General features: G+C 38.7%; 2 protein-coding genes and 1 non-coding gene across 3 annotated transcripts; 2 read left to right on the top strand and 1 right to left on the bottom strand.

Moving 5' to 3' along the window:
• Positions 1-2,501: 2,501 nt before the first annotated feature.
• Positions 2,502-13,995, top strand: LOC115686695 (expansin-A23-like). Its single transcript, XM_056315762.1, has 4 exons — positions 2,502-2,799; positions 7,888-7,946; positions 13,111-13,216; positions 13,376-13,995. Exons 1-4 carry the CDS (start codon positions 2,502-2,504, stop codon positions 13,993-13,995), a joined length of 1,083 nt encoding a protein of 360 aa, XP_056171737.1.
• Positions 3,158-3,352, bottom strand: LOC115686732 (U2 spliceosomal RNA). Its single transcript, XR_004006369.2, has one exon. It is a non-coding gene; the product is annotated as a U2 spliceosomal RNA (small nuclear RNA).
• Positions 13,996-16,680: 2,685 nt separating the features above from the next.
• LOC115686696 (probable 2' cyclic ADP-D-ribose synthase BdTIR) lies at positions 16,681-17,918 on the top strand. The gene is made up of 2 exons (XM_030612076.2): positions 16,681-17,192; positions 17,831-17,918. Exons 1-2 carry the CDS (start codon positions 16,681-16,683, stop codon positions 17,916-17,918), a joined length of 600 nt encoding a protein of 199 aa, XP_030467936.2.
• Positions 17,919-18,556: the final 638 nt, after the last annotated feature.

The following is an 18,556-nucleotide window of genomic DNA, read 5'->3' as shown; positions in this document are numbered from 1 at the left end:
GACCTTCTAAATTCGAAATCAAAATAATTATCTAGAGTTTCATAAATCTCCCATCTGGCTGAGATTATTTTTAAATATATTTCATTCTTTATTAATCTATCTTTTTCATCACTTCTCTTCACACTCAACTCTTGTGTTTTTTCTTTGTCCAACTTTAAGTAAATCTGAAATTTCATGGAATTATCACTAGGATTTGCAATGGTCACAAAATTGTGTTCTTTTTTCTGTCCGAACACAAAATTGTGTTAACTCATCTAATATGTGTGGCATGAGATGATTCACAGATTTCTTAATAGTATCTCATGTGATAATGCATATATGTAAAGAAAAAGACGTGAAATGTCTTTGGTCTCTCTCTCTCTCCTAGCAGGAACAGAAGCTGCAACATCATTGATAATGGCCCAACATGTTTTGGTTTTATGTGGTTTAGCACCTCAAAAACAGTCAACACCAAAAAGGTGAGCAAGCCAGCCATGCCACAGCTAAGTGTGATGGCCAAGCTGGATATACACATGACCTTCCTTCTGTCTTCTAATATATTATTATTATTTCATTTTCTCTATGTGAGAGAATAGAATCATCACTATGATAATTTAGATAATCCCATCTTCCCACCCATAATAGAAAGTTCAACAAAAAAAATTTAGAGGAATTAAAGCTTGACCTAAGTGTGGTGAGGTGGTCCTTTCTCACTGAGATCCAACAGGGTCTTAGGTTTGATTTTTTTTTAAGAGGTAGTTCTTGATTTAAAAAAGATTGAAGAAATAATTTTTAAATTTTTTTTATAAAACTTGGGCTAGCTTTTCAGTGTTTGATAAAAGGGAAAAGAAGCTGGCATCCACCAGCTCACAATGCTCCTCTTGCAAGTCAAGCAGTCACATCTCACATGTGCCAAAGGGTGAAAAGCAGCAAATATCATTAGAATACATCATTTTTATATTCTTTGCTATTTTTTTTTCAATTCTCTTTTTTTTCATCTCTCCTTGCTTTTTGTTTTTCCGTTTTTTCAAAGAAATTGGTCCTTCTTCCATGCATACACCAATTGTTGTGTTTGGGGGCAGCAATGGTCTCCAAAAAACCTAATAATGATAACAATAACTATTTAACATCTTTTATTTTAATATGCCTACTATTATTTCCCCTTTTTTGGGATTAAGATCAAATTATCTTGGAATAACATTCATGCACCAGATCAAATGCATCTCTCTAATTTTACGTGAGATGATTGCACAAAATAGGAAACGAATTCAAGCCTTCATACCTTTCGACTTGTAAATACCCAATTCATCACTTGATCAATCTGGGAGTTAACGCTTCAAAATAATTAGCATAAATTTATCTTTTACTTACTCAAACAGCATAAGCACCCACTAGAAGTTCACTATTAGATAATTCTCTGACATATAAGAGTCGTGCGTTAAATCAAACTTTTTTGCGTTTACAGGCATGATTCATCCTAGACTAATTTGTGGCCCACAATAATCTTCTTTCCTACATTAATTGAATTGTGAATATTCTGACTTAGGCGATCCCGTGTGTTCAATCATAGTTGGTAATGCATGTTGTGTACTTGTAGTTTATGAGACAAAACCAGCTCAATCTCGGAGCACACGATGACCATATATGATTTGGAAATCGAGAAGCCATGTGCTGCTCGTCATTATTCTACTGTATTCCTCCTCAGCAACTTCATTGATAGGTCATCTCTTAGTTCACTTATAGCTCATTATTCTAAGTTTGACTTTCCAGCAGTCATTTCGGGAGCAAGAGTTCTCTTCTCGAAACCACAACGTTTGAGTCTGCTACAACTGAATGAAGTTTCCAAATTGATATTACTAGGGTTTTGAAGTTGGTTCACATCTTGTCTGTTTGACTTTGGGTTAGTGTGTCCAAGCGGAAGTGATTTGGGCCCGATAGGGCGTAGAAGTTTATATCCTACCGGGCAATTTTTTGAATGATAGATCTTTCTCAGATAGTTAAGCGACTCGAAGTCGTGGAACAAAAATTGTCTAATCGAGCAATTAGATCCTTAAATATGTGCCAATCAAATTGTATTATGTGTAGGGTTTGAGAATTTCATGGTAAATATGAACATCATTATGGGTAGCGGTGAAAAAATACCCGAACCGACCCAAATCGAATCGAATTTCCAGATCTTTTTGGGTCTGGTCTCATTCCAGTTCGATTAATAAGTAAAAAACATGGGTGTCTTGACGATTTGGCTCGGTTTGAATCATATTTCGGAACCAACCTAAAACACATTAAACAGCGCCCTCTCTCCATCGGCACTCCTGCCTCCTTTGTTGCCCTCTCCGCCACCATCCTCCTCACCTACACCAGCAGCTCTGCCTCCTCCATCGCCCTTTTCACCACTATCCACCGGACCTCTATGTTCAGCGGCGCCTCCTACAGATCAACACGGGCAGCTCACCATCGACTCTATCAGAACCGTCGTTCATGGTCATTCAATTCTTCATGGCAATCCAAATCTCGATGCATCCATGAATGTTTTGATCTCCAGAGCTTCGTTCATGGTTGTTGACACTCGAGTTCTATTTCTCTCCTCTATGGCCATCCAGATGTTTGACGAGATCGGCGGTCCTGGAGCCTCATCCTCTCCAGATTGGGAGGACACTCTCCGGATCTGGAGGTGCCTTGTTGCCAGAGAAGATGGTCTGACACCTCCCGTTGTGACCTTGAGAAATGTCCATCATGATGTGCTCAACTCTGGAGCAAGTTGCTATGAACTTGCGGCAGATGGATGTGAAGGGACAAAGAGGAAGGAAGGGGGAAAGACCCGTAAGCCCAAACCAACTTGTCGTTTCGGTTCAAATCTGTACGGGTCGGGTTACAAAAAAAAAAAATATCATTCAAATTTAAATCGGTTTGGTTAGGGTATCGATGCAAAATCGAACCGACCTATTAACACCCCTAATTATTATGAGAAGGGTTTAAATGGAGCTAAAATGTTTGGATTTCTAATCAAATGCTAATAAGTTGTTTATTTTGAGTGTATCAAGCGATTAAATTTCTCTGAGTAGTAAACCAAGCATGACAAAGATTCATAGCTACATCAATAACTAAGCAGGTAATAGGCTGATCGTCACTTTTTGAGGAGTAATCGTGCCCTTGCATACAGAAAATTAAACTAGAATTGGTGGGGTTCGCCAGGCCAAGGCAGTAGTGCAACGTCAAGGCAACACGCGAGAGCCCCAGCAGAAAGCTACTGTAATGGGCTCTTTCTCTAGAAAAATTAATTTAATATCATGTGAACCGATGGTTCACGTATAAAATATTAAACTGATAAGAACAGATACTACACTTGATCTTAGCCAAAAGGCCGAGAAAGGTTTGTTTTGCCCCATCTAGTCCCTCATTTCTCAAGGCCAAATCCTGCTCGTTCTCTCTGCTCTCGCTGCTGATGTGTGACTGATCAAAGCTCTCCGTTGCTGTCGCGCACACAACACTCCTCTTTCTCTTTCAGCTTCCCAGCATCAGAAGTCATGTGCTGCGAAAGCTCCTGTATCAGGAAACCAAGAGCCCGTCTTGATTGAAACCATTTCGGTGCATATATATTCAACAACAATTTAGACCACGAGAAGAACTAGTTCAGCAAGATGCAGAATCAATGGAAAGTCTAATGGGTCTTCAACCTGTTGATCAGTGACTCGAGCCGGTGTCTCGACCATTCAAAAACCGAATGGTGCGAGGACGAAGCTCAAAGAAAATGGCAAGTTGAGTGGACTCTTTAACTAAGGCTTGAATGAGCACACTGAAAACACGGTTTTGTTTTGAACTGCTTTAGCTTCTCTGATGAAGAATAGGGCTTCCTCCTTCACTTTAAGAGGATGGCACAATCGCAACGAGCTTCTTTTTGAAACTTCCTTGAGAAATGACCAGAAGAAAATCCATACTCCACTCTTCCATTTCAATTCTTTTTGAGTATGTACACCGACAGAAGAAGATCAGCACTCCAGTCTTCAATTCAAATTCCATTTCTGGGTCATAAAATTCAAGTGACTCCAACACTTCCAAGTGAAGTTCGGCCTCTGCCTAGTGGGCTTTAATTCTTGGCAAAGCCCCAAGTGGATGGAAGGGAGATCAAAGTGATTCAGGCCCAAGAAGCCATACAATTTTTTATGAGACCCAATATCTTCACTAATTTTCATCCAGTTACTGTTACATCTCACTAATTTTGTCTCATGATTGCTGACTTGGGCCACCACCAAGATTTAGAAAAGAAGACCAGCTCTCGATTTGATGAAAGTGATGCATGGAGCAAATTGTTAAAAGTTCAAAGACTAAATTAAACAAAAAAAAAATCAGGATTGCACTAAACAATTAACGAAAATTTCAAGGACCTCGTGATAGTACCCATGGTGATTAATACCGAAGTGTACCATCCAATCGCATATTGAAAGGTGTAGAACACCCGAAAGTCAAGTAGGAATATGCATTGGTAGCTTATTTAGAAAGAATAATGCTAGAAACATGGTGATTGGTGTATTAAGTACATATTTCACCATTCTTTTCCCCTTGGCTCTCAAATCTAGCATATCAAGTACATGTTTGGCCTTTTGGGTCCAGTTAGATCGCGTCAAATCATGTCAAAACTAGAGAATTCACGTCGGACAATTTCCTCGAGGACATCTCTTTCTATGTGGAAACCCCAATGTTTCAAATCTCATTTGGACTTTTGAGGCATGTATTCCCTTGATCTCCAAGCATATTCCGTCTCTCTTTTGGTTTCTTAACATTCTGAATTCTGACTGATTTTGTACTCCAGAAACTTCGACAAACAAATAAAGCCAACGCTGGTTAAAATCTTGAAGCCTATAATAGTCCAAACTCACGTTTCTATTACCAACACAAGCTAGGGTTTGACGACCAATTTCAAAGGTGACGAACCGCTTCTTTAAAAATGGAGGAAGAAGGGCCAGCTTTTCACACCACGGGACTGACCCAGAACAGAAAGGAAGTTCGCAAAGGGTCTTGAAGAGTTTAAGAGAAAACTGCTGGCTCGGTCGCATGTGAAATGTTTTTTCAGTCCTTCAATAACGAAGGTGTGGATACGTGTGGGTTCACGAAGGCTGCTTAAAGAGACCTTGACAAAGCTTTTGAAGCCCAGAAGAGAACAGCAGACGATTCAATTGCTGATGTAGAACAATTTAACCGAGCTTGCAGGGAAAGAAATCTCACAGTTTCTCCAACTATATATTTGTTGTACGTACTTAAATTTGGAGATTAATTAATCTTTACGAGAGTATTATCTGAACTGCGCGCAACGACGATCAAGATTTTGAGCTTTTCGGAAGCAGGGATTTCTCATATATGATCTCATTAGAAGTTGAATGCGATGAACAAGTTTTTCTACTTTTCAAAGAAGTGAAGGGTAATTCTGCAACTAAGGGCAAACCAAGAGCAAATCTCAAACGGAGAATGAAAGAAAATCTATAAAAGAATTGATGAAGGAGAGTAAGTCATATAAGTTTAGAAACCCTAATCATATTCTTAGACATTGGACCAGTCACTCCCCAGAACTTTGATTAGAGAAATGCAAAGAACTTTTGATTCGCGCTTTTTCTTAAAATTTCTGAACTATTAAAAAAAGTAGGCAATTTTTTTGAAAAAGGATTCAAGTCGCGTGTAAGCTAACTATTCTTTGAAATTCAACAACCAACAAAAAAAATACAAACAAACAAATGTGAACATATGAAACATTTTGTGTGCTCATTTAAAGTACCTTTTCTTCAACATAACATTTCAAAACTACACGATTCAAGAGAAAGTGTGAAAGTAACTTATAAGTTACGTCTAGCAAAAAATACGAAGTAAAGCGATTTTCTTTGTCTAGTTGAATTTGTCAAACCTTTTTTCGATTATGCTCGTCTAAATTTATGTATTGTAATTGCAACCCTAATCTAGAATCCAAATACTATTTTAGGTGAGATTTTCTTCTGCTTTTGGGGGTCTTAGCAAATGAAGGCCGAATAGGTCAAACACTACAAGAGAGAAAAGTAACCTTCTTTCCCGTTATTGTCGGCCAACAGGACGAGTCTACGAGTCGTCGTTCAAGCGTAACCAAGGCGTCACACGTGGACGATGTCTCTTTGCATGAATGTTCTTGGAGTCAAAGAAATAGACAACGTAGAGGATCGTTATCATTGATTGTGTCAAAATGTCATGCTGCATGCTACTTCTCACGTGGAAAAACTCTTTCGTTTTCAACAAGGAATGAAAGATGTCGAAGGTGTGGTCGGATGGACAAAACTCAAATGGAGCTGACAGTGATATTGTGATGTGATTGTTCAAGCGTCTTTCGCTATTCATGTAAATTTGCTAGTTTAAGAGCTTGCCAAAATCACAAATTTCAATAAATCATGCGTATGTGCCCATTCATTTAAACCCCAATGAGAAATTGTCTCGAGTTTGAACTTGCGAATAAAACTTGGTCCAACTAGGTTTCTCAGTTCGAGTACGTTTTGTAATTTGAGTAAGTTTCCGAAAAATTGATTTCCTATTATAGGTACAAATATTATAATAAGAGGCGGAAGTCTACTTGGTTATTACACAATGGGACAAACAAGAGCGGTGTCAAGTTATTTTTAGTAGGTTTTCTAATTTGAATAGGTTTCTAGTTGAAGTTCATTGCCTAATTTGACTAGGTTTCCTAGTTTAAATTTTGTTAATTCGATTTTTTCTATTTTAATATTTCCAAGTTTAAAATTTTCTTGTTTAATGTTTCTTAGTTCGATGTTTCCTAGTTTAGTGTCCCGGTCTCTCTATAAATAAGAGGTGCATTCTCAGTTGTCTAGATGCAGATTTGTGAATTTATTATATATGAAAATTTCTCTCAAGCGAGTGATTTTTTCGATTCTTTATCCAAGTAAACCTTATAGTCCTTCAATTCTTTATTTAATTTGTTAATGGTGAACTTTCAAATTCTTTATCCTTAATTAGCGGAGAATTTTTTTGTGCTTAAACGGTGAACTCTTCCATCCCAAATTTATTTTTTTCGCAAACACATCAAGTACTTTTGTTCCGTCAAATGCGTTCAGCAATCTCACCATGCATGAAGTTGGTCTCGGATTTTCAAGTTCAACTAATTAGGTGAGTTCTTCCTTTCGCCGCTTTATACTTGCGTTCCAAAAAAGATGAGTGATTCGGCTCCTAGAGGCTTGACTTCGGAATGAGTACATGATGAAAGGCATGAGCGTGTTCTAGAGAATCTGCAGCAACTAATGGCGCAAGTCCTCAACCTCCTAGAGAATCAAGCAAGACAAGGATATTCACAAAGACCACCGATTCATCCTCCACAGCACGCCAATCCTGATCACCGTCCAAGCTCCGGCGAGTAGAGATGGGTAAATCATTGATGAGCAGGAGCTCATTTCCACAACCACAATTATAGCTGGAGACTTACCCCGGCATTGGGTCTCGAAAGGTGAACCTCGAGACGGCGAACCCTTTCACCCACTTTTCTTACTAACCTTCATCGACAATGCCAAGGTTTATCAACTCAACACCAAACAGCCCAGAAGTCACGTACACCTCCATCCTCATCTACCTTCATCCTCTTATACAGTCATTCGCCAATCTCTCTCTCCCTGAACCAACACTCAACAGCATGGCCAGCTCTGACCCAGAACGGTCATTTGCCAATCACCCAGATGAAGGGATCTCAAGCTATCTTGCTGTAGTTGGTCCCCCATTGACGACCCCATTATCGATGGACACAAGGCGAGCTTGTGATCGCGACCTCCGGGGTTGGCCATGACCCTAGAGGCCACATCCAACACCGAGGTCGAGGGCTAGCCTCAAGCGACCACAGATCTAGTCCCTTGAGGCCAACAACCTCCAATTTGAGGTTGTGTGCTGGTCTTCAAGGTGAAAACTTGCACATGATTTTCTCTTTGTCGAATTCTTATCCTATCCTGATATATTTGGTTTGTGTGTTTTTCCAAACACCGGATAGGATATAAATTATCCTATCCAGAGTTATGTCCGGTTTACCAAACGAGGCCTAAGAGGATTGCGCAATCATGACTGCTTCTTTCGCAACTTTATTTAGAAATAATAGACAACCTTTAAAAAAAGCATTTTTAAATTATGCTCCTTTGAAATTAGAATTCATTTTCAAATATGCCTGGATCTCAACACTTGGATTAGGACCCCTAGCTTGGCCTTGAGGAAGGCCAGGCTTAAGTCGTCAGCGTTCGAACCCAGTATCTGAGATTTGTACTCGAGACTTTGTCTCAAATGTGTGTTTAATAATTTTCCTGTAACAAACATAAAAAAACGACTTACATATTATTTTTGAAATACTGCCAAACAGAGAAAAATGGAATGAAAAACTTCAAATTGATTTTGAAATAAGTTCATTTGATAACATTTTTAAGCAAAGTCAATTCTTCATGAAACATGTGAAGCCTGAATTTCATAGATAAAGTAAAATGGAATGAAAACTTTGAGAGGCTGAATATTTTTCCCTCTAAAATCAATTCGAATCTTCAATTCCATTTTGTTACACAAACAAAGATCAATGCGAGTAGCAGCATTTTAATTGGCCATATCTGCGAAATTATCGATCATGAACACTTTAGTCAGGCTAATTACAACATTTGATTTGCCTAATCAAAATATACAAACAAAACAGATAATCAACACTCCAGTCTTCAATTCAATTTCCATTTTCGGGTCATGACTTTCAAGCCTCCGACTTGTGGGCTTTAATTTTTTTGGCAAAGTGGATGGAAGATCAAAGTGATTTAGACGCAAGAAGCCATACAAGTTTTGATGAGATCCCATATCTTCCGTTAGAATCCTAATTTCATAGCCAGTCACATCTGGTTTCTGCTTATAAACTTTCCTTGCTTGACTTGGAAATACAGAAATTTTACTTCAATTTCCAAAAATTATAAAAGAATTATGTACGCTTCTGCAATATCCGGATATTTGGAAAATCACAAATCACTCTGGACATTCCCAAACTTTCATATAAACCAGCATCTCTTCGTTGTAGAAGCTCCAAAATGAACAATAATTGTTGAAAATTACATAGAGGCCTAGCTTTCCTTTACATTTCTTTGCGAGCTAGTGTAGTTAAGTGGGATTGTGATCTGGGTTTTGGGGACCGTTCGCAATTTTTTAATATCATGACTGGATAATGACTCAATAGAATCCTTCCATTTTAGACCTTGAACTTAAATTCAATGTAAAGTTAACGTTATTTGTTGATGTGAATCCTATAACACCGATAACTAGCCGTTATTTTGTGAAAGGTGGCGTTCACCACCACCAAACTCTCCCACCACCCCTCACAACACACGACAACCACCAAGAAGCTGGGTCCCCGCCACCGTGTGACTTGTGCACCAGAACCAAACTCGGACACTGCGACCATCATATTCGTAAACCGCCACTAAGCTCGTATCCTCCATTTAATTTTAAAGTACTACGTCAAGCAAATATTTAAGAGTCGAGGAACTATCTTGAATAAAAAAAAATCTCAAAGACGACACTGAACAATCAAAGAAAATTCCAAGGACCTTTCGTGACATTACCCTTTGTAATTAACAATCTAACTGTACCATCTAATCACATATTAAATGTCTAGAACAGCCGAAAGTCAAATAGGAATACACAAATGTAGATTATTCAAAATGAATAATGCTAGAAATATGGTGATTGGTGTATGAAGTACATAATTGGCCTTTTGGGTACGGTAAGATCGAGTCAATTCATGCCAAAACTGGAGAATTTGGGTCGGACAATTTCCTTGAGGACTTCTCTGTGTATGGTTTGTGGCAAAAAGACGAACGAAAACCCTAGTGTTTCAACTTTCATTTGGACTTTTGAGGCACATATTCCCTTGATCTCCAAGCATATTCCCTTTCGCTTTCTCGTTTATTAATATTCTCAATTTGTGACTGGTTTTACTCCAGACACTTTGACAAGAGAAAATTAAGCCGCACTGGTTTAAACCCTCGAAGCCTACAGTCCAAAGTCACGTTTGTCTTATCAAACACAAGCTAGGGTTTGACCGATTTCAAAGCTGACGGAACGCTTCTTCTTCAAAATGGTGGACGAAGGGACAGCTTTTCACACCAGGAGACTGACCCAAAAGAGAAAGTTCGCAAGGGTTCTGTGAAGTTTCAGAAAAACATTGGCTCGGTCGCACATGAAATGCAAAGCAAGTCCTCAAATAACGAAGGTGTGAATACGTGTGGTTCATGAAGACTGTTTCAAGAGAGCTTGACGAGGCTTTCAAGCCGAGAAGAGAACAAGAAGCGATTCAACTGTTGAAGTAAAACAATTTCTTTCTATCCTGAAATTTTGCATCCAACTGGTACAAAAATTTACGGCCCATTCGCATGAAGATCACGATATATAAATCTTTGAGAGAGTATCAGCTAAACTGCGAGCTAAGAAGATCGAGAATCTGCACTTTTCGGGAAGCGGGGATTCTCGTATATGATCTCATTAGAACTTGAATGTGATCAACAAATTCTTCTACCCATCAAAGAAGTGAAGGGCAATTCTGCAACTAAGAGCAAATAAGGACAAATCTCCAATGGAGAATGAAAGAAGATCAAGAAATCAATAGATGAAGAAGAATAAGTCAATAAGTTTTTTCACCCTAATTATGTCGAATTCTCTTGTCTGATTTATACATTTTATTTTTATTTTCAAAGGGAACGATATAAAAGTACGTTGAGTGTACTTAATGGAAGAAAGCAAAGACCAAAATTAATGCGTCCACGAAATATATTACATAACTACTTGGTTGAAGAGAATGCGTGAGAGTAACTTATAAGTTACGCCAGAAATTTCAAAAACTATGAAGTAAGTGATTTCGTCTATCAAGTCAAATAGACCTCTTCCTGATAAGGAGTTAAAAGTTTACCGTGCTACTCTAAATTTATGTACATTAATTGCAAGCTAAATCATCATCTCGAATCAAAAACCTGTTTTAGGTTTTTTTTTTTTAAATAGTAGAACAACTATTCTGTGAAACTCAACAACTTAACTAAACAATTGTGAACATATGTACAATTTCATATATTTATTTCAATACACCTTCCCTTTACTTTATATTTCAAAAATACTCGATCCAAGAGAATGCGTGAGAGTAACTTATAAGTTACGCCCGAACCTTCAAAAAGTATGAAGTAAGTGATCTTGTTTATCGGGTCAAATAGACCTCTTCCCGATAAGGAATTAAGAGTTTACTTTGCTAGTCTAAATCTATGTACAATAATTGCAAGCTTAACCCTAATCTCGCATCAAACACATGTTTTAGGTGATTTTTTTTTTTTTGTATATTTGACCCAAAGTCTTAGTTTTCTTGATATAAAAGCGAGTGCCCCAAGACAAAAGTCGGCCCAGAGGACGAGTCTACGAGTCGTTCGAGCGTAACCAAGGCTTCATTTCCCAAGTGTGCTGCATGATTTTTCTTGGAGTCAAACAAGAGACCACGTATTTCGTACTACATACTACTCTCACGTGATAAACTCTTTCGTTTTCAACATAAGAAACGAAGGCGTCGAAGATGTGGTCGGGTGGACAGAATCAACAATGGAGTTGAGAGCGCTTTTGCGATGTAATTGTCGAGCCATCTGAATAGCTGCTGCTCAAGCGTCTTTCGCTGTCAGGAAGATGGGTTATAGCTAAAACACGCACAGATTCTGATCGATCATGTGTATGTGACATCCACTCAAACCTCTATAGGTTTAAAGATCGCACGTCTAGCAGTATATATACCACGTAGCCTGCGAGCTTTCTGCATGAAGTGAGATCTGTTATGGTGTATTTGGAGTGACTTTTTATGGTATATCTGTAGTGTCTGACGTACATAGTATAAGCAAGAAACTGGAAACTAGCTAGGTTTCTAAAAGCACACGTATTTAAAGATTTGAAAAGCTCGATATCAGAAGTACGTGTAATTTTCGGCATAAGAGTTATAGAGTATAACAAGAAAGAAAAGGAAAAAAATTATTTAAAAAAAAAAATCATGAAAAATATAAAAATTGTCCACGTCCGTACTAGCCGTGCCATATAGTACGGCGAGCATGGACTAGACTGCCACGTTAGTGACTTCCGAGCTTAATTTGGCAAATAGTTAAAAGGTTTAGGATTAAATTGACAAATCATCAAAAGTTATAGGACTAAATTGGCACAATTGAAAAGTTTTGGACTAAATTGGCAAGTTGTTAAAAGGTTTAGGACTAAATTGGTATAACTGAAAATTTTAGGATTGAATTGGCCGCCGTACAATAGATTTAGGACTTTTTGGACAATTTCCCTGAAAAAAGTGTTTCTAATGTTAGATGAATCCAGACCCTTGTTCTATCTCTCTTCTTGCCATTTTAACAAATTTGCAATATGCCTGTATGTAATTGTGAGGATGTTCTCTTATAGAAAATTATTCACACATTAATGGTTTCTCAAATTTTCAGAGGGTTTAACTTAGGACCATTCTAGCGTAACGGAGCCATCATTTTCTTCTAGAAACGGAGCGAGGAGAGTCGCATGTTTCATTTTGCAAGGGGTGGGCAACCGGAGAAAACAACCATGGAAGAGTATTAGTTCCAATGGATGTTATACTGTGAAAACAAATTTAGTGATGTCCTCCTAGGAAAAAATCTATGAGAATCTGAACAGCAAATTTTAACTTCAAAAAATAAAAAAAAAGTTATATATAATTATCAACGCAAGGAGGAAAGTAAATATTCACGACACAAATAATATATTCTATGGATTTACACATTCTCGTCTTTCAAGCTATGCCACCAAAACACATCTTTAATTAAGAAAGCTGTAAACTCCATCTAGGGTTTCTGAAAACCAAATATTTGCAGAAGTAATCGCAAGATCTTTCCTGTACTTACCAAAAATTGTGAAAAACCAGTACGAGATTGGATATCATCCCTTATAATCCATCTTTGGCAAGTTTTGTGTCTGTTACCTTTTGAAGTCCATAATACCAAAAGTGGGCAAATGTGATGAGTATAAATCACTGGCAATCTCTTCATTGTTTCATGTACTTCTTCTTTAGCTTGTTTCAACGTTTTACCTTCTTTATCTCTGTTTGCCATGGCTGTTTACAAGATCTTTCTAGTGTTAGCTATGGCGGTGGTCGTTTCTGCTATAGACAGTAATTGGTACGATGCGCGTGCAACTTTTTACGGTGACATGAGTGGTCAAGAAACCATGCGTAAGTGAAATCTCTTGGCAAGGAGAAAGATAGAGGAGCCTTGCCCTATTCTTATTTCTTGTACTCCTTTGTGAGGACCTAAATATAGATGGGTAATTAGGCTATTTTATGTCACTGATGTTTATTGATTTGTTTCTCGTTCATGGTCATTACCTGCAGAGGGAGCTTGTGGATATGGAGATCTCAAAAAACAAGGGTATGGACTAGCGACGGCAGCGCTAAGCACAGCCCTTTTCAATGACGGACTTAGTTGCGGTGCTTGTTTTGAGATCTATTGTACCAACGACCCGGAGTGGTGCATCCCGAATGCCGGTTCGATCATAGTCACTGCAACAAACTTTTGCCCTCCAAATTACTCTAAGACAGAGGACATCTGGTGCAACCCTCCGCAAAAGCATTTCGACCTGTCTATGCCCATGTTCACAAAAATAGCGTATTATAAGGCCGGTGTCATTCCCGTCCGCTATCGCCGCGTCTTGTGTTCCAAGCAAGGAGGAGTCAAGTTTGAGATTAAGGGAAATCAGTACTGGACCCTTGTGCTAATCTATAACGTCGGTGGCGCCGGCGATGTGAATGCCTTGAAGATCAAGGGCTCAAACACCCAATGGATTACTATGACTCGTAACTGGGGGCAAAACTGGCAGACTAGAATTGTTTTGACGGGGCAAAGTTTGTCATTCCAAGTCACTGTGAGTGATGGGACGACGGTAGAATTTGATAATGTAGCGCCTGCTGGATGGCAATTTGGGCAGACATATGACGGAAGCAAGAACTTCTAGTTCGACCATTTTCATTCCAATGCTTGTATCAAAGGGGTGGATGCGTTTGATTTCAAGTTCATTTTTCCATTTGTCAGAGAGATGTTCAATAAGTTGATTCCTAGTTAATGCCATCCATCGTGTCATTTCAATTTCCATTGTACTGGCATTCAAACCACTTCATTTTGATTTCGATTACTTTATCATTGGAAAAAAGTTCATGACATATCCATGTTTTTTCAGAGGCATGCACTAGTGTAAAACATTGTCTGGGATTATATTTTCCTACCATTATGATGGCAAAACCATTATTGACATGGTAAAACATGTTTATAATTAATATTGACATGTTTTTTCAGAGGCATGGTAAAACATGTTTATAATTAATATTATAATATGTTGTCAAAACCATAATAACTCGTGTACTCTTCATTATTGACTATACAAGAATTACACAATTCTCTCTCGCATATTCTTATCTAAACAAGTTTACTTCTCTATCGAAACGCATGATGGCATTATTGAAAATCTATTAGGTTGCTCCTTAAGTGATTGCTTGATAGAATTTGAGTACTATGAGAAAGACAAATGTCGGAGGTCAATTCCGATACCATCTGCTAATCTCAGCGTCTTGGAAAGATGTGAATGAAAATTCAGATGAGAGATTCGAACATGAAATATTTTGCACTCGATAATGTGAGGACTCGCATGTACTAAGTGCCTAATCCTCTCACATACTTGATCACGCTTTTATCTTCTTGATGATATTATAAACCAAGCATGCAAGCGGACGCCTATTGTAAGGAAGGAAAGAGGAGCTGAGGAAATATATTCACTAAAGGGAAATATCCTCTCTTGTTTTTTTGGTCGGAAAATATCCTCTCTTTTAACCATTGTGAAATAACTAGGCAAACAAAAACCATTGTGAAGTAAGTATTTCTAATGTTAGATGGATCAGACCCTTCGAATGATACTCTCTCCAAGACTTTGTTATCCGTTGTGAATAGTCATATATATCAAGTGAATATTTCAATTGGTTCTTACCTTTGATGAAATAAATTGATATCCTTTAAGGAAACTCACACTTTGCATTAGATTTCCATCGGGAAATGTGATCCTTGGAACCTTGGTGTTATGTATAAGGGCCTCCGTGGCCTTCCTGTAACCAAGCAAGCTCCATGGATGCATTTTTTATTTTAACGTGCCGATACTCGCTCGTCTTGCACCCTTAATTTCCCCTCTATTTTTGTTTCCCCTAGGAGAGGAAATATCCTATAGAAGTTTTACATCCCGGTGATCTAGAGGTCTTGACGAGAATCAAGATTGAGTATTTTAAGGACATGTTCAGGTTCGAAATATCCTTTAAGAAAACCCACACTTTGCATCACATTTCCATCGGGAAAATTATCAAAAAAATCATAAACATATTTTATCGATGCCAATTCACTACTCAACCTTTTAATTTAGCCGATTTAGTCTTAAATCTTTTGATGATTTGCCAATGTAGTCTTTCTAGCCAATTTTGGTCGGGAATTGCTGAAGTGGATTTCGGCCGTCTGACATGGCATGACTGGCGCTAACATGAACAATTTTTTGCATTTTTTTTGAAATTTTTTCATATTTTCTTTTATTTCTTTCTTATTTTGCTTCTTCCTCCGCGTGTCCTCAGCCCTCAGAGATGGCCGGCGAGGTCGTCAGCGCTAACCGTGTCACATATAATAGCCGGTATCCACGTATTGATTTTCGGCTAAAATTGATCGGAAAGACTACGTTGGCTAATTGTTAAAATGTTTATGACTAAATTGGTCAAATTAAAAAGTTTACGACTAAATCGACATCCGTATAATATGTTCATGACTTTTTTTTGTAGTTGTCCCCATTTCCATTAAATGGCTTGCACACTAACTAGGAACTTTAATAAAGGAGATGGAGTATAGTGAAGGTGAGCTTTCAAGTCTGAAAAACGAATTATACCCCCAAAAATTATGATAATAAATTAATAAATAAAGAGAAAGAAAACAAACTATTGGTGGAGCACTCTAATGTGCTTTCACATAATAAACGCGGGGTCGTGAGTCATGACCATCCGACAAAGAAGCATAAAGAATGTTATTGCGAAATTATCCATGAATTTCTCCAAAAGTTAAACCTTGAACCCGACAAAACCACTCATGTCATGGCTTGTGTATGCACAGGTCTCAGCAAAACCCTAGTTTCACACAAGAGACAAACGCCGCAATGGCGATCAACGTCAAATCGAGGGAATTGACCGTTCGATGGGATCAACCGTAAAAACTGCTAAACAAACGCCCGACAAGTCCACGTCAGCCCGGTCCAACCCCGGGAGGAGGGAGAGGGGAGAAAACCGTGTTTGAAGGTTTCCTTGCGCCGTTCCACGTAAGCCCTAGAAAGTCCAAATGAAATTCAAAAGCAAGAATGCAGCACTTTGGAACGTAAAAGCGGTACCTTGCCGAGTACTTTCTTGAGGGTTTGATCTGATGAGTGAGAAATGGTGGAATTCTTCTGTCAAGAGTCAAACCGAAACCAACACCCTTTTCGGGTCTTCAGTCGTACCCCCATCAACCTTATATAAACTCGCTTAACAACCTCAGCAACGGCACCTGCAAACATCGACAGAGAAGAACGAGATCGAAAAGAACCTTTGATCGCCCTCTCTCATCATCATCACCATCTTCTTGATCAAGGATGAGTGCCGTGCAACGTTCGCTAGCCCTCTCCAAGAGCTTGTTCCCGGGCGTCATCCGGTTTAAGAACCCGGTCCAGGCCGTCTGCCGGCCGTCCTACGACGTGTTCATCAACCACCGCCGGATCGACACCCGGCGGACCGTTGCCGGGCTGTTGCACGACTACCTGACGAGGCTCGACCTCCGTCCCTTTTTGGACAGTAGGAGCATGCGGCCCGGGGACTATCTGTTCGACAAGATCGACTCGGCGATCCTCGACTGCACGATCGGGGTCGCCCTGTTCTCCCCCCGGTACTGTGAGTCATACTTTTGCTTACACGAGCTCGCCCTAATGATGGACACCAAGAAGAAGGTCATACCCATCTTTTGTGATGTGAAGCCTTCTCAGCTTCGAGCTCTTGACAATGGAGCTCTTTATAATGGAACTTGTTCGGAGAAGGAGATTGAGAGGTTTAATTCGGCAATTGAAGTAGCCAAGAACATTGTGGGAATCACTTTTGACTCTTCGATGGGGTATACACATCTCATCTATCTTCATTTACTTAGCTCAATTTGAAGCCAATTGATTACCCTCTAACAAGAAATATCATGATAAATTTTTTATTCTTACATTAATTTCTACAAAAATACAGACGTTTTAACCGGGAAATAAAGTTGATTTTTGAACTTAGATACCATACATATCATTATGATAGCATCGTCTCTAGAAACCAATCTCTTTAAATTAGCAATGCAATGCACGAACAAGTATAAGTCCACAACTAATAACTAGATTACTTAAACATTCCTCTCATTAGGTCAATTTTCACTGCAAAATGTTTATTTGGAAAAAGGAATTATATGCTAAGAGAGAATAACACAAAGTTAAAGGGGTCAAGTGACCCATTAAATTCAAAAAAAGGGGGTCAAATTGACGCCAAGTCAAAAACCACAAGTAAAACAGTTTGACTCTGATAATTTCTAGCAAAAGATCATGAAATGAGGCTCTAGAATCAAACTCCCTCCTTCCTTATGAACTACTACATTAGCTTTGATTAACCTCAAAACACTCACTCCAAATACATTCAATCTTGTGTACCAAATTAATGTGATTTAAATTTATGTTTTGCATATGTTGCAGATAAGATTCTAACATATATGTTCCCTTGCAGGGATTGGTCAGAGCTCCTGAGGAATGCTTCTGAAGCTATCATCAAGAGCCTGATGGAGGCGAATCAAGACTGGCCAAACGAGAATTAGTGGAGAACCTCCAAGCCAGCGCGAGCATAACTTGTACAAGATACTGAGAAGAAAATCATATTAACCAATTGTAGATTGGGAGGCGTCTTGGTTTGTCTTTGATGGGGGGTTTTGTATTATGTTATCTTTCAATTTGATTAATTTGTTCGTAGAAAATCACAAATAAGTTAGCAGCTATGGTATAGGATCATGAATTATAACACATTCGTGTTCTAATTCATGGAACCTTCCACATTTTTTCTTTGTTTGTGATCTTCTTCTTCTTCTCACCAGTTGATGTAATAAAGGTTCAATCCTAATTTTCATCCTCTAACTTGTGCCATTTTCCCTCATGTCATTCTTCCACCTTCTTCTTTGGGACAATCAAGTTCTCTAAAGCTAGTGTGATACGGCGGCAATTTCGCAAGACTTCATGTTGGCAAGATAGAAACCTCGATTTGGTTTCTCTTTCGATGTTTTTTCTTCTTTTTCGCAACACTCCATATTGGCCAGATAGCCTCACCACGTGCATTGGCCCCAACACTACCAATCGGGGGTCCTTGTCATGCACTTGTCATAACAAGACTCCCTTCATCGCATGCTTTTCAAATAGTGTTTCGACGTTTTGAATTGTCTCCCTGAAAGCTAATCCGAACCAT

The sequence above is a fragment of the Syzygium oleosum genome, unplaced genomic scaffold, assembly GCF_021117445.2.
Source record: "Syzygium oleosum isolate NSW1041296 unplaced genomic scaffold, Sole_v2.1 Sole_v2.11, whole genome shotgun sequence".
Lineage (NCBI taxonomy): Eukaryota > Viridiplantae > Streptophyta > Magnoliopsida > Myrtales > Myrtaceae > Syzygium > Syzygium oleosum.
This window is presented reverse-complemented; position numbering and strand designations above follow the sequence as displayed.

Excerpts from the sequence above, each read along its gene's own strand:
- LOC115686695 (XM_056315762.1), top strand. The coding sequence starts at position 2,502 with ATGAATGTTTTGATCTCCAGAGCTTCGTTCATGGTTGTTGACACTCGA. Across the intron at positions 2,800-7,887 it reads GAAGGAAGGGGGAAAGACCC|GTGAAAACTTGCACATGATT; the intron begins GTAAGCCCAAAC and ends CTGGTCTTCAAG. Across the intron at positions 7,947-13,110 it reads ATCCTATCCTGATATATTTG|ATCTTTCTAGTGTTAGCTAT; the intron begins GTTTGTGTGTTT and ends GCTGTTTACAAG.
- LOC115686696 (XM_030612076.2), top strand. The coding sequence starts at position 16,681 with ATGAGTGCCGTGCAACGTTCGCTAGCCCTCTCCAAGAGCTTGTTCCCG. Across the intron at positions 17,193-17,830 it reads ACTTTTGACTCTTCGATGGG|GGATTGGTCAGAGCTCCTGA; the intron begins GTATACACATCT and ends GTTCCCTTGCAG.